Source organism: Aythya ferina, assembly GCF_964211825.1.
Source record: "Aythya ferina genome assembly, chromosome: 8".
NCBI lineage: Eukaryota > Metazoa > Chordata > Aves > Anseriformes > Anatidae > Aythya > Aythya ferina.
In genome coordinates, this window is record NC_140304.1 from 30727820 (window position 1) to 30742296 (window position 14477).

The 14477-nt window shown below is 45.9% G+C and overlaps 1 protein-coding gene across 7 annotated transcripts in view; it reads left to right on the forward strand.

Moving 5' to 3' along the window:
• The window catches only part of PATJ (PATJ crumbs cell polarity complex component), a 145582-nt gene extending 134146 nt beyond the window's left edge, over window positions 1-11436 (forward strand). For 5 of the 7 annotated variants that reach the window (XM_084528545.1, XM_084528543.1, XM_084528547.1 and 2 more), the window contains 6 exons: window positions 516-556; window positions 833-955; window positions 2032-2136; window positions 5279-5382; window positions 7025-7148; window positions 8831-11436. In XM_084528545.1, coding sequence (XP_084384671.1) covers window positions 516-556; window positions 833-955; window positions 2032-2136; window positions 5279-5382; window positions 7025-7148; window positions 8831-8977 — 644 coding nt within the window. In that variant the 3' untranslated portion in view covers window positions 8978-11436. The remainder of the gene's footprint in view (window positions 1-515; window positions 557-832; window positions 956-2031; window positions 2137-5278; window positions 5383-7024; window positions 7149-8830) is intronic. The other 2 variants (XM_084528546.1, XM_084528549.1) reach the window with 2 other exon arrangements.
• The last annotated feature ends 3041 nt before the right edge of the window (window positions 11437-14477 follow it).

Sequence of the window (14477 nt, forward strand, 5' to 3'; positions counted from 1 at the left end):
AATGTTTTGAGTACTTTTAAATGTCCTGTGGCTAGATATATGCCAGCCAGACTTCCTGGCTGTCTATTATTTACAAATACGGCACAAATTAGAACAGGAAATCAATGGAACCTCAACAGTCTGAGACAAGCCGTGTGCCCTACCCTTTGTGGTGGGGACACTGATTTATGAATAATAAGGCAATCTTTAATTGAGTGCAATGCACAATAGGGCTTTTCTTCAGGCCAGCAGAGTGCTGCTATTCAAGAGATTGTGGTGAGCAGTGGCTGTGCTACAATGGGTGTCACAGTGGCATCCGTCAGGCAGAGTGATTGCATCCGTATTCATCTCCTGGTGAAACAGCAATCCTGTCCTCCTCACGTGAGCAGTGCTGCCTGATTTGGCACAGGAAGGGCTGTGCTTCTGCTTGGTGATAACTCTGACTAGGCAGCAAGGGACCATTGTCACCTGACAGTGTTATCTCTTAATTATATTATCTCTTAATTACAGAAGCTAATTGTTTGTTTCTTTATTAGTAGGAGCAGATACAGGCCCAAGGACTGTGGAGATAACAAGGGTCAGTGAGTTATTTTCTATCATTTCAAAAAGCTGACACCTTTGACTGAAGTTGTTAATTTTTGTAGTGTTCCTCAAATTAAACTGCATTTTGTTTGCTATAGGTTGCCGAATGTATGTCTGTGTAATGGGACCTGTATGTGCATGTCAAACGTAGCTGTTTTCACCATATTGCATAAATCAGACGGGTCTGTTATTGCTGTACCCTAAACATTGACCTCTGTAAGCAGGCCCCAGTTAAAAATGTGTTTTTGTTTTGTTTTGTTTTTTCTTTTAGGGACCAAATGATGCACTTGGTATCAGTATAGCAGGAGGGAAGGGGAGTCCTTTGGGAGATATTCCCATCTTCATTGCTATGATTCAAGCCAGTGGTGTGGCTGCACGTACCCAAAGACTCAGAGTGAGTAGAGGGCTCTTCTCAATACCTTCCATTTCATCTGTTTTGTCTCAGAGAAGGAGCCTCAGGTGCTTCTGCATGTGTCCTCACTTTGATAATGTCTCATAGGCTACTCTGTCTCTGTTTAAAAACAAACACACAAAAAAGCTCTGCCCCTCTCTTCCCCTTTTGATTATATTGCATCTGGGGATAATTGTGATTGCCTACATGGCAAAGATATGTTAAGAGAACATAAATGCATTTGCAGTTGTCTTTGAGTGTGTTTGAGCAAAAATAAATAAGCTGGAAGATCTACAGCATATGTTCATCCAGACCCAGGGAGGACAGCAACAAGCTCTCTGGAAGCAGCAGATGCTCTGGAGACTTCAGATTGGGCATTGTTTTGGAGCTCAAACAAGACAAACAACATCAGAAGTTAGTTGTTTGATCTCAAAGCCCTGATAGAGGAATGCAAAAATAAAATGCTTATATCAGATACACAGGATATGCGGGTATTTCTAGGAATGACCACTGATCATTTACCAAATTTGGAGAGCATTTCAGGGAATCATTAATATTGAAGAGAACTTAGTATGCAGTTGCATAGGAAAACTTTGGCCCCTGAGGTTCAGTAGCAAACAGTGCTACATCCATGCTGTGTCTCCAGTAGAAATACACAATAGTGTTAAGTGCCAGGGTCAAAATCATTTTTTTTGTGTAAAGAGAAGTGCCTGCTTTCCTATCGTGCTTTCATCATGTGCCTACATAATCTATAAGAAAAGAACTTGTTCGCACAAATGGCCACAAACCCTTTTTGGATGGGAGAACAGCAGTCAATCTCACCCTCTCTGTTTGCAAATAGAAACAATAAAATACAACCCACCTTTGTTTCTCTGATCACATTGTTATTTTTAAAAAAAATTGTATTGTGCTTGCTCTGAAGAATGGGAAATGATCACTAGCAATGTAGAATTCTCACAAAAGCGATCCTGCAAAAGAGAAGCATGACTGTGCAGTGCCAAGTTCATGAGGAATTTTAAGCATTCTTAATTTTAATTTTCCTTAATGCTAGTAATTTTCCATTACTGTTGTACTTTTAGGTTGGAGATCGGATTGTCAGTATTAATGGGCAACCTTTGGATGGGCTGTCTCATGCAGATGCTGTTAATCTACTAAAGAATGCTTATGGGAGCATTATCCTGCAGGTATGGTGATAAATTGAACATGCAGCTGCATGAGGGTAGATAAATGGCATTCAGGAAAAAAAAAAAAAACACTAAGCATCACTGGCACAAGGCATCACAGAATTGCAGGGTGCTTGCTGATGGGAATTACACGGAATGAAAGCAAGAAATAATTTTCATTCAAAAATTATTTATTGCCACTCATACAGGCTGTGAGCATGATTATATAAAAGCGTAACAAAGAGAACAAAGTAACTTGTTGCTACACATGATAAATCAACAAGCTTCCAAGGTTTTTTTCATCTGAAGTTAGCAGGAACAAGAAATTGTGTGTGTGTATGTGTGCGTGCATGCCACTAGACTGTGACCAAACTGTCCACAGTGTTAATTTCCTTGCTCTTGAAAGGGGGAGAAGGAAGAATATTAGCAGCACTTAGTAAGAATGATAGCATCATCATCAAGACAGTGCTGTCTAGAATTAATTACTCTACAGGTAATGAATAATAACACTCAAGAGAGAAGAAAGAGTTTATCACTGCCACATTTATATGAAAGGAAGACGTGTTCTACCACTTTGGTTCTAATTGCTGCTTGCTAGTATATCCGTCTTTAGTTTATTTTTATGTTTACATGAAGAAATGGGAAAAATACTCGCCAGAGAGAATTCAAAATACTGCTCATTTGCAGAATTATTGTAACAATTGGAAAATAAGCTTAAGACGTACCACTAAAATCTAATCTAATTTTATCATCAACATATTGGACTTGAACACATCTTGAGAAATTTTTGCAGGCTTCTTACTTTCATTACAACTTAAATGTTACTATAAAAAAAAGGCAAAAATGCGAGAGCAGGGGGAAAAAAAAGAAGAAAAGGAATGATAATAAACTTACTTTTAGACTCGTTTATTCTTTGTTTTGTCTGTCCATGAACTGCTGACCCCCTAAGTGATGAGCCAGTTCCAGAGCAGATGGTGTATTTGTGTAGTTCCATTGAAGTCAGAGGAACTACACAGATACACACCAGCTGAGGATTTTCTGTTAAATTATAGTTATCATATTGTTACTAACGTTGAGTAATTTCACTTTTCATGTCAACAGTATTCCCTGAATAGAAAATGAAAGCTTGCTGCAGAACCCCAAATTGCTAATCTTGAAAGCTGTAATACAGCGTATCCCACCTCATCATGCATTTAAAAATATTCCTGATGAAGCACGCTGTCAGTTGTTCGCTCACATAAACAAAGAGGTTGTTCTAGAAATGTCTTCGCTTTTTGTCACTTGACAGTTTTTCTTCCACATTTTCGCTGTCTGGCTCAAAACGTGTTGAATACTTTTACAGATGATGCAGGGTTTTCTGATCGAAGGGAGTCTTATTTTCCCCTGTTGAGAATCTGCTCTGGCAGGCTGTGTTTTGATCTAGCAGCAGGGAGGTAGCGGAGCAGCCCCGCCGTCAGCGCGGCGATACGGTCAGGTTACAGGCTAACTGCAGGTACTTCTCAATCACCGGGCTGCTTTTTTATTAAAACAATCTAACTGAAATAATCCTATCGCTGCGATAATCATGACTGATGTGTCATTAAGTAATTCTGTTTATTATCGGGTTAGACCACTTCATGGCAAACCGCTCTGAAAGGTCAGATAATTGCGTTCAGTGGTGTGGAAAGGCTTATTATCAGTACGTCCTGGGAAGGATGGTAAAGGAGTTTGCAAATGCTGTTTGCAAATGGGAGATTAGGGTCTCAGGGGAACAATCATCCCTTCCGGCTGTTTTGATGCTTTGGTTTAATTTAATTTCTTTTCTGCAGGTGTAGTAATGAGATAAGGAGAAGCTTTTTTACAAGGTTGTTGAACTCTGATACATTCTTACTGCCAACTGAAGATTTTTGAATACAGATTTATTTTACTCTATTTTATTTAACAAAATGTGACAAATACTGGCTGGCACTCTTTCCCCTTCTGCAATGGGAAGGAAAACTTAACGGTGCCTTTGCTCTCGGAGCCAGGTGGCCTCCTCTGTGGCCCCTTTCATTAAGGGCATCTGGGATCCTTAGTCCTGGGATGGGAAATTTGCACTAGAACTAATTTTTTTTTCCTAGAAAATGCTACCACTCTCTTGGTTCCAAATGATTAGAGAGAGGGGAATACTGTCATGGCAGAATTGTGAACGTTCATTTAAAATGGGGGATTTATATAATGGATTCATTTTTTTTTTAATTTCAGAAAGGTATGTTTCCCTTAAGCCATGTTCCCAGCGAGGAGTGGAAAAAGTCCCTGTTAATTTTGATAAAATAAGGCCACAAATAGCTAGAGAAACTACTGAAAATGAACTTGCTGGGTACTCGTCACTGTCTCTGAACCAAACCCCTGCACAATAAGCATCAAGCAGAGATGAGCATCTCCTCAGAGTTAGGGATAACCACTGCACGTAGCTGTTAGGAATTGTGTGTTTAGCTGTGAATTCTTAAAAGCAAAACACTTCTAAGTGGCTTCCTCAAATGTTTTCCAGAAAAACAACAGAAAACTAGCATACAGTGAAAGCCAAAATCTAGAGTGGGCCTCGACACTGTGTCTTTAATGATCCCCATCAGGCCTGCATCCTGCGAGCTATTCCCTGGGAGACCAGCTCTGGGACCAGCAGACACAAACTTTGGAGTTCAAGGCACCTCTTTCTCAGTGCATCTCCACCTGGTTCCTATGAAACGTCAACATGGTTGTTTTAAAAAGCCTGAGCGAGCTTGCTGCCTCATATCCCATCTAATGTTGTTAGCTCTATTAATTAGTGTGTCGTGGTAATTCCTGCTGATTTCAGAATGATGCAGGGCCATAACTGGGCAGCTTTCAGTATCGTGTTTGTTGCGTTTAGTTGAAATGCTGGAGAAACTGCAGAGAAGCTGAAACCAAGGATTCATTTCTCCCCCACTCTGCAAACAAATCAATCTGAGGTGTTTCAGGACCTTTGCCTGATAGAGAGCTCCAGAGCAAAGTTTTAACCCCAGAAAAAGGTGGCTATCCATGATTTTTAACACAGTTATTTGAAAGTATTGCATTAGTAGGAAATTTAAGAAAGTAGGGCTTGTATTTGAAATTTGATTGAAAAACACAAGATGTCTCTGGTACTAAGTGAGCACACACAGCATTTCATTGCCTCCTTTCTGCTTAGGTTGTGGCTGATACCAACATCAGTGCTATTGCGACCCAGCTGGAGAGCATGTCTGCAGGATGCAACCTCAACTCTTCTTCTGAGCATGCTTCTGAAGATCCTGAGTAAGTTTGTAACAGTCTGCATAAGTGAGATGGATTTCTGTGCCTCATGCAAGGGAAAAGCCAGGGTGGCGAAGGAGGTCTCTTCCCATTGCTTTTCTCTCTAATTTTCCATCACCTTTAAAATGGTAACTGTGACGTTCTCCAAGCTGATTACACACCTGTGTCCATCTTTACCTGGTGACGGAAATTGTCTAAGTAAGGACACAAAATGTGTTTCCAAACACTTGCCTTATCTTGTCCTTTCTGATGGTTATGCTGACGTGGTAGTTCTGCATTTGTCTGCTGGCCTCTGTGCCTGAGAGGAGTTCTGGTTATAGCAATTCAAAATCATTTGTCATCGGCAGACCAAGACAAGAGATATTTAAAAAAATGGTACTGGGGACAAATCTTTCAAAACATGCCCAAGAACTTTGTCTTTTTTTAGCTTTACAGTTCTTAAAAAGTCTCACTGAATTTTTTCTACCTATAGCACTTCTGTATGGTGATAGAAGTTAGAGACCAAGCCCTCCCATGGCCACGCATCATTACCCATCACGTGCTTTTTAGGGTGGCTCATAGCATTCCAGTTACCATTTTGAAATTCATTTCATTTTCATTTTGGTTTATTAGCTTCATTATGTTCTTCATTTTCGTTCTTTGATTCATTATATTTACTTTAAGAAGCTGAGATGCAAGTTGCTGCCCTACCTCGGGGGATTTTGAGTATAAAACTTGAGCTATTTATGCTGCATTCACTAGTTGTACAATGTGAGGAACTGTTTTTATTGCTGCTCTCAAAGGAGAATTGCTTATTTCACAAAAATATCTGTATTCTCATTTTATATCAAAATAGTAAGGAAATTTAAATTTGAAAATAGGAAGCAGAATTAGGTAGGCGCATGCATTCAGTCTGTCCTAAAGAAATGGCTAGGTACAAGTCTTCATGAGCTGCGCCTTTAATTAGGCAGATGCCAAACAGAATTTGCCCATAATGGTTCTTCCTAAATATGTAGAGATTACTTTTTCATATTTGAGGTAGATAGATAGACAGAGCAGTCTGGACTCCACCAAAAACCTTGCGATGCAGACATTAACAGCCACTGCAGGGTCTAAGCAAGGTGCTGAGTGAGGGGCTCTCTGGAATCAGCCCCTGGGGTTACGAGGCACAGGGATGGAGTGCGATGAAAGTTCTCAGAAATCACCCAAAGAGCTTGCAGTAGAGCTGAGACTACAAACACGAGTGTTCCCGGCTGCAGCCTCATCCCAGTGAAATCATAAAATCAGATGACTCTGTGAGGAAGCTGCTGCAGTCGCCACTTTTCCAGAGTGAAGATGACAGCCGGGCTGGTAAGAAAGCAAAATTTCCTTTATGTATGCACAGCTACTGCAGATTAGAGAAGCAGCACTCCTGCATGAGAGAGAAGTGCTCTTGGTGAGCTCTTTAAGTATTTTCAAGTATTTTTTAAGGGAGGAGCTGAAGCCTGCGGAACAGCTTGCAAGCTCAGGGCTGTGCAGGACTGTGTCTGAGCCCAAGGCCAAGAATCCTGCTTGGTGACTGTGTGAAAAACTTGTTGGTAGATAAATATCTCTGTAAGTCTTCCTTCTGCGGAAAGTCCCCAGAGACAGCTGTTGTTATTCTAAGTGATATTTATTGTGTTTTCAGAGCACCTCAGCCTAAGATTATTACTTTGGAGAAAGGCTCTGATGGACTGGGATTTAGTATTGTAGGGGGGTATGGAAGTCCCCATGGAGACCTGCCCATTTATGTCAAGACTATATTTGCCAAGGTATCTCTTTTTGTTTTGTTTTCTCCCTTTTTCTTTATTATCTTTACAAATAAACGTAAGATTTGGCTTGGGTAATATATATGGAGTTGAAAGCAAAATGTACTGTCTAGGTACGCTGATGTGAGTGGCCCCAGAACACACAGCTGGCTTCTCAGTTTATATTTCACGTTGCTGCTGGCTGAAACAAGACACGTTATCTCAGCAAAATTGGTCTGTGTACTTTGGAAACTTGGGTTTATACGTTAAAATATTTACAGAGCAGTTTTCTATCTGCAAACCTCGGTGCCTTCCAAGCAGTGTGGAGGTGTTTTCCTGCTGTCCACGAGAGGAGGCAGTTGCAGAGATGTCGTGTCCTGGAGCTTCAGCTGCAAAGCCCTGTGCTCAGGTGGTCAGCTCAGTGAGAAGAGCCACTGGAAGAACCAAACGCCGTACCACGTGGCTCGATGATGAATTGGCTTCCACATCAGTCCTGGCTTTAGTTATTCTCCCCCACTTCCAGCTTTGCTCTCAAGCCCTCTGTGAGCACTCCCCTCTCTGTGCTGCTTGTTTGCTGCCTGAGCTGCTCATGGTGTGGCTGCCAGGTACAGCAGTGGCTCTGGCCACCAAGGAACCTGTACTTTGCAGCCTTGTCTCGAGGCAAATTGCCCCAAAATGGCCACAGGTGTGGAGGGAGAGATGCCTCCACCCTGCTGCTGAGAATGCTCTCTGCATGTGCCAGCAACATCTTCTCATGGAGCCACGACTGATGTAATTCTGGAAACTGGGGGGAGAAAGCAGTGGGAATTAGGGGTAGTTTACATAAAGGGACTTCTCAGTCAGTCACTCAAAATTGTTTGTCCTGTGCCCACTTGCTGTCAGTTGTGCCAGCGTTTCTGACAGGGTAGGTGATATTAAAAAATAAAATTAAATTAAATTAAACCTTCAACCTTGTGTTGAAGTTCAAACCACAGATATCTGGTCTTCTCACAACTTGCACTTATGAGAAGATTCTGTGCCTTTAAATGGATGCTCAGATTTACAGGCTCACAGAGGTGAGCACAGCTGAGAAACCCCCAAATCACAGCTGGGAAACACCGCAGCCACTGATGGGGCCGTGGGACAGAGCCAGACACCACGAGCCAGCCTCTGGGCAGGGCAGGGGCTCAGGATTTGGGCAAAAGAGCTGAGTTCAGAGCTGAGAAGGAGAACAGCCACTTCTAAAGCTCTGTGCGAGCTTCCCAGGACTTTCAGTTGAGCCCAGCTCTGTCTGGGGCTCGGGGCAGTGCCCAGGCTGTTGTCTCGCACGAGCTCTGCATCTCCCTTCCCACATTTTAACCCATTTCTCAGCTCAGCACTGACATACTGCTTTAACAAGTGTCTGCATGATCATAAAGGACAGAACCAATCTTTACACTGCATTGTATCCAGGGACTGAGCTGATTCCCCTTTTCCCCGGGGTGTAATTCCCTCCTGTGCTGCCCCAGAGCAGCAGGGGCTGGGTAAGCAGTGTCAGCAGAGGGCAATGCCCAAGCCTTCCCGCAGATTTGGGCACTGCACAACAACTCTCTCCTTTTTCTGTGTCCCCCACCCAGCTACGCTGGGATTTCCAGCGCCGCATCCCTCCTCATTTCATCCATCAGCATCAGGAGAGGCGGGAGGGCTCGGTGCTACCAGCCGCTAACGTTTCCTTTTGCCATTTGCAGGGAGCAGCTGCGGACGATGGCAGACTGAAGCGTGGCGATCAGATTTTAGCGGTTAATGGGGAGGCTTTGGAAGGTGTTACTCATGAGCAAGCTGTAGCTATTCTGAAGCGCCAGAAAGGAACTGTGACATTAACGGTGTTATCATGAATGTCATTGCGCTCGCAGAGATAAATACAATTATTTTAGAACATCAGTAGAGCTATAATAATACCGTTCAGCCCTGAGCCGGATGTAAAGCAAACTCTGGCGAAAATTAATCAGTATTCACCCCATTGCCAGAATGGGTAGTGTGCATCTTGAGCTTCATTTAGCCTTCCCCATCGATCAACGTTTTCCCCACCCTCCCTTACTTCTGGTGGCTTTTAAGTTTCCCCTGGACAAGTCTAATTAAGAAACTTCAAAGAATAACATCAGTTTTACGTTCTGCTTCAGTTTATCCCCACCGGTCTGAACCCAGATACAACTGCTGAACCTGGGCTCTGTTCGCACACAAAAGAGAATTTAGATCATCAGCTGATCTCATCTGATGAGCAGAAATAAACGCTGAGTGACTTGTCATCTCACTCATGATTTACTTATGCTAATTGTCCTTTCAAGTATGCCAGAAAACATTAGCAATGTAATTAAATTACCACTGTTCCAAATGATGAAATATCAAATTCTCCTCTGGGAAATTATTTGTGCTCGGCACAGTAAGTCTGATAGTCAAATGTGAACTTCTCATGTTTATCTCTTTGGGTAGGTCTATGGAAGTTAGTCAGAGGTAATTACTGTGATGTGTCAATTTGCAGCCTTTAGCATGAAAAATAAACTAGGGGAGAGGCGATTTTTATTTTTTTTTTTTTTAGGCTTTTAAAACGTTTGAGCCTTTTCAGATATTTAAGCAGCATGAACAACAACGTATCTCGTTCTAATTATATTTTTAAAGGAGAAATGTGCTGATACACACCAGGCATGTTGCATACAAAGACAGTTGTTGTTGTGCCAAGTTGCAGCATAATTGTTCATCCTGAAACTTTAATGAAGACAAAAGTTTGCTTAGGCAACGTGATCCAGTAATTCTAGTAATGATGGCGAGCTGCCCCTCTGCACATTGTCTTTAAGGCTAGATGAAGTTAATCCAAACCAGCAAACCATTTCCAGGAGGCTCCTCGGGAACAGATAGCACAGGAAGAGGCTGTCATGGATCACAGAGGATGGCTCCCTCCTGGGGGTGCCGGAGCTCAGGTTTGGGTATTACCACGTAACACCGGGCAGCCGTGAGCTCCCCTGGGCACAGCACGCTGCAGGGCTTCCCAGCCTTGCCCCCCAGGTGCAGTCAAAGCCCCTGACGTCTTTGCTTTGACCTCAGCCAGGAGAGAGGGCTCTGAATCCTCCAGGAGCCCTCCCGGGGCCCTCTGAGCGCTGGAGGTGGGGTGCAGCAGCCTTCAGATGAAATTCGGTGACTGGGTTAGGTGCTGCAGCCCTTCCTGCAGCGATTAGACGGCTGCGGCCTTGGCGATTTAGAAAATGAGTTTGGCAGGCGGATGGATGGCAGTGCCAGCCATTGTGGTTTAATCTGCCCGTGCGGAGGAACAGCGGGGCTTTGGAGGAGGCGGCCCAGGCTGATGCGGGCTATTTGGTGTAATTTATAATGATGATGTAGCTGGGAGAAATGAAAAAAAGGAGGGGGGGGAGGGATCAAAACTGGCTGTTTGATGTGAAAAATCCTTAGAAATAAATGGAAGGAGAATTCGGAAGCTGTGCTGCAATAACCGAGTAGCCCAGGCTTAGCATTAGAAGCGCAGTTGGTGCGCGCGCTGTAGCTGGGTGGCTCCTCCCTGGTTTTGTGGAAAGCACACACTGACGCGGGATGAACCACGAGGAAATAAGCAAGCTGCGATTCGCCCTCACTGCAGAGGTTTTCCTTAGTTCATTTAAAAGTTTTCCTTCGGAAATCACAAAGTGCATTTAGCCTGCTGGGGCAGTCAGTGGGTGTGGTGTTAATGGTATCGAGCCGAGGAATTCGTAGCAGGCTGCTCTGGGTCGCAGAAGCGTCCGAGGCACGCAGAGGTTGAGGCAGGCAGATGAGATGGGAAGAGGTGCCCTCAGAAACAGCGTGTGGAGTTTATGAACAAAACGTAACGATTCCTCCGATCGTTTTTATAGCCGTTGCATTCCTACCTTAAGATGTTGCTGCGTTTAATCGATGAAGTTTTACATGGCTATTTGTTAGCCTGTTATGCACATCCTGCTCATACTGCACATAACGAATAGGATTTATGGGCTGGGATATTTTGCACTTCTCATTGCTCAGAATGAGATAACATTTTCTGCTTCTTGTAATTTGCACTTTGTGTCTTGAATATATTACTGCCAAAAATCATATTGCAACTAATTGATAAACCAGTGACCATGCGGAGAAGCGTGTGCTGTTGTACAGGACCAAGTTAGATAATTAAATTTGCATTACGCTTGTCTGGGTTGAGGTGTTCTGGTTTGTTTAAAACTTTATTTCTGTGCAAGGGAAAAGCAATTAGACCTCCTGATTGTATGTTTACATATATCACTGAAATAAGACATTTTATGACTTCAAAGATTCTAAATAAATCTCGGTTACCTAAGTAGCTGTGCGTTATTTATTTTTTCTTAATCATTGCAGAATTGTAGTGCACGAGATGTCTTTGTTTGCTCGTTATTGCCTTCCTCGGAGAGCAGGAGCTGCTGCAGCTGCAAGGAGTGACCAGAGGCCGCGGTGCCAGCCGGGGGCTCCTCGCTCCGGAGCAAGACCCTCACGGGGAGGGAGCCCCCCTGTGTGCATCTGTGCTCCGTCAGAGGGCTGCTGCTGCCTTGCAGGTGGTAAAGGCTTTGAATAAGGAGAACTTCACAAAAGGTGGCTCACGTGAAAGAGCAAGGGTCCAGTGTGCAGGCAGCAAAACTGGGGGAGGGAAAAGGGGGTGAAGGCAAAGGCCCAGAGCGACTGGGTTGTGACAGGAGGGCTCAGACTCCACGAGAAGGGTGCCTGCAGCAGGAACATCTCTGCTGTGGGTGTGCTCGCAGCCTTTTGGAGGTGCTACAGCACTGCTCGAACTCATCTGTGCTGGTGGTATGCTCTCCTGCCTTGGTCTGAGGACTCCCTTGGCAGAGCCGTTTCTTTTAGCAGGTTCAGTCCCTCCTTTATCAGCATCAAGCACACCCTTAACAGCACCAGGAGCCACCTCAGGGCTGTTTGCATTTCCAGGCCAATTCTGCCAAAAAAAAGAGCAAGTTACATCTCCTGTTAGACTGAGATTTGTCATCCCCCGGGTGAGCTCCCTGCACACCAGGGCGCGGAGCCTGTCCAGAAACCACCCCGCCTGTGTCAGACTGTGCTGCTGCGTAAGGAATAGCTGAAATGCCTCTAAATTCCCTGTAATTAATCAAAGGGCGATTACCACCCTCGTAGTGTGACACGTAGCGAGCCCGTTGAGGTAACGTGATTACGCTGAGATGGAGCAGTTAATGTACCTTCGCCTGGAAGAGCTGGACTGGATTAATTTAATATTCCACACCTATAAAACAGGAGTTTGTACAGTTGTGCCGAGCATTGATAAATAACTCCATTATCACTTTTTCCATGGTTTCGTACTCCCACATCCATAATTTAGCTGTATTTACATTCTGTTTCAGCATTGTCGTGGTCATTGTTTCCCAGCAGCAGAGGGCCTTTTGTTCTCTCAGGCTCACAGCCCTGCGCTGCCCGCACCTCTTCGGGTGGCGACACATTGGATATGCCCCGGTTCTGCAGCACCCTGGGCTGAAAAGGTTTCAGGAGCACCTCCCCTTCGCCTTCAGCCTCGTTGCAACGGGCCCTGAGCTCTCTGCTCCCTGCACAAATGCAGCAAAGCCAAGGGCTTCGAGCGGTTTGTTCCCGAGTCCTGCACAGGAAGGCGCAGCGGCAGCACGAGCGCTTCTCATCCGTCCCTGGCACCGCGGCCTCTGCTGGAGGTGCTGTGCCTCTGTGAGCGCTCGCTCAAAATTAAAAATTACATCCTTATCAAAGTAATTGTGCCAATTAAAACCACATTCACGGGGGTTATTCCGCTGTGCTTCCCATCCGGGCTGCCCTGGGCTGCCTGCACGCCGGCTGAGCACAGCACCACGCTCTCCGCCGTGCCCGACGAGCTCTCTTCTCTCCCGGCACCAGGACGCAGGGCTGCAGCTGCTGCTAGAGGCTCGCCAGCGAGCTGCCACAAGGAGGAGATAGAACAAAAAAGAAGAGGGCTGCGAAGGCCCAGCGATGGGTTTCTTCTGAAAAAAAATGTGGGTTTTGGGGAGGGCTGCTTGTTTGCACTTTGAGTGTGAGGGCTCTCTTCAGTCTCAAAGCTTTCTGGCTTTTTTTTCCTTATTTTTTAGCGCTTGAATGTGCATAAACATAGAAAATTAATAAGTTTAGAAGCTGGGTTTGGGATTCTCCTGGCATTTTGGGAGCTGTTTTGCTGCAGATCCTGATTTATTTGTGCACGGCAAAGCAGGAGCTCCAGCTATGTCCCACGGTAAAGCAATAAAAGCCAGAAACTGCATGGATCTGGGGAAGGGAGGGCTGTCTGCATGTGTTTTGCAGTTTTCTCCAAGCCGCGTTTGGGCTTGAGTGGGGCCAGTGCCAGCAGCCCCTGCCCCGCTTTCTTTGCAGGATCCTGCAGCTTTTTCTGCCGGAATGTCACTAGATGGAGCAATTGACAAAATATTTAATTTCCGCTGCCTTCAGCCCCGGGGGGATCCCGCTGGGTGGCCCTGAGCTGCTCCTGGCCTCTCGCTGCGGCAGCGCCTTCCCCTGCAGCAAATAAATCTGCCTGCGCCGAGAGGCTCATCTCCTGCAAATATTAAACCCTAAATTCTCCTGCCAGTCACCGAGCTGCCAAAATCCAGCCTGCTGACCGGGCGCTTTCTGCATGATAAACGGGGAGGTTTGGGTTTCCTCCGGGTGTGGAGGAGGAAGCAGCACCCGGTGGCTGCGCCCCGTGCTCAGCTCGGCCTCGCCGCAGCACCCAGCTGCTGCCCGCAGATGTCGAAGGAGCCGAGCCAAGGCACGGCCCGCAGGCTGCCCAGTAATTTAATTAACAGCACCGAGCCCTGCGTGGGGGTCAGGACGAGGTGCTGGGCGCTCCCCGAGCTGCCTGGGCCCCTTTTGGGGGCTGCCCATGCCAGGAGGGAGGTGGAGAGCTGGCGGGCGCAGCACCAGGAATGAGCTAACCCCTGACAGCAGCCAGCCGCGACGTTTCAGGCAGCCTGGACAATGTTAGCAAATTACTGCGATCGTTTCACCCCCTTCCCTGCAATTTATGGTCTCGAGGCCATAGCAAGCAGTGGTGGTGCCCCTGCGGGACGGACGGAGCCCAAATCAATCGCAGGGGCCGAGCTTTGCCGGGGCGATTCCATTCCTCGCATATCTCGGGGCTGATGTCACGGCGGTGCGGGGGCCTCCAGCCTCCACAGCCCCCCACAGACCTGGATGTCGCCTCACAACCCCAGCAGGAGCCCTGGTAGCCCCATGCATTGGTCCCTGAGCCCCCAGGGGGTTTTGTTGCTCCCCTGGCATTTCCCCGTCCCGTACTGCCACCCACCAGCTCCACGGCTAGCACACGGACAGACAGCCCCGGTGCCCCCAGGGCTCCTGACGGGATCATGT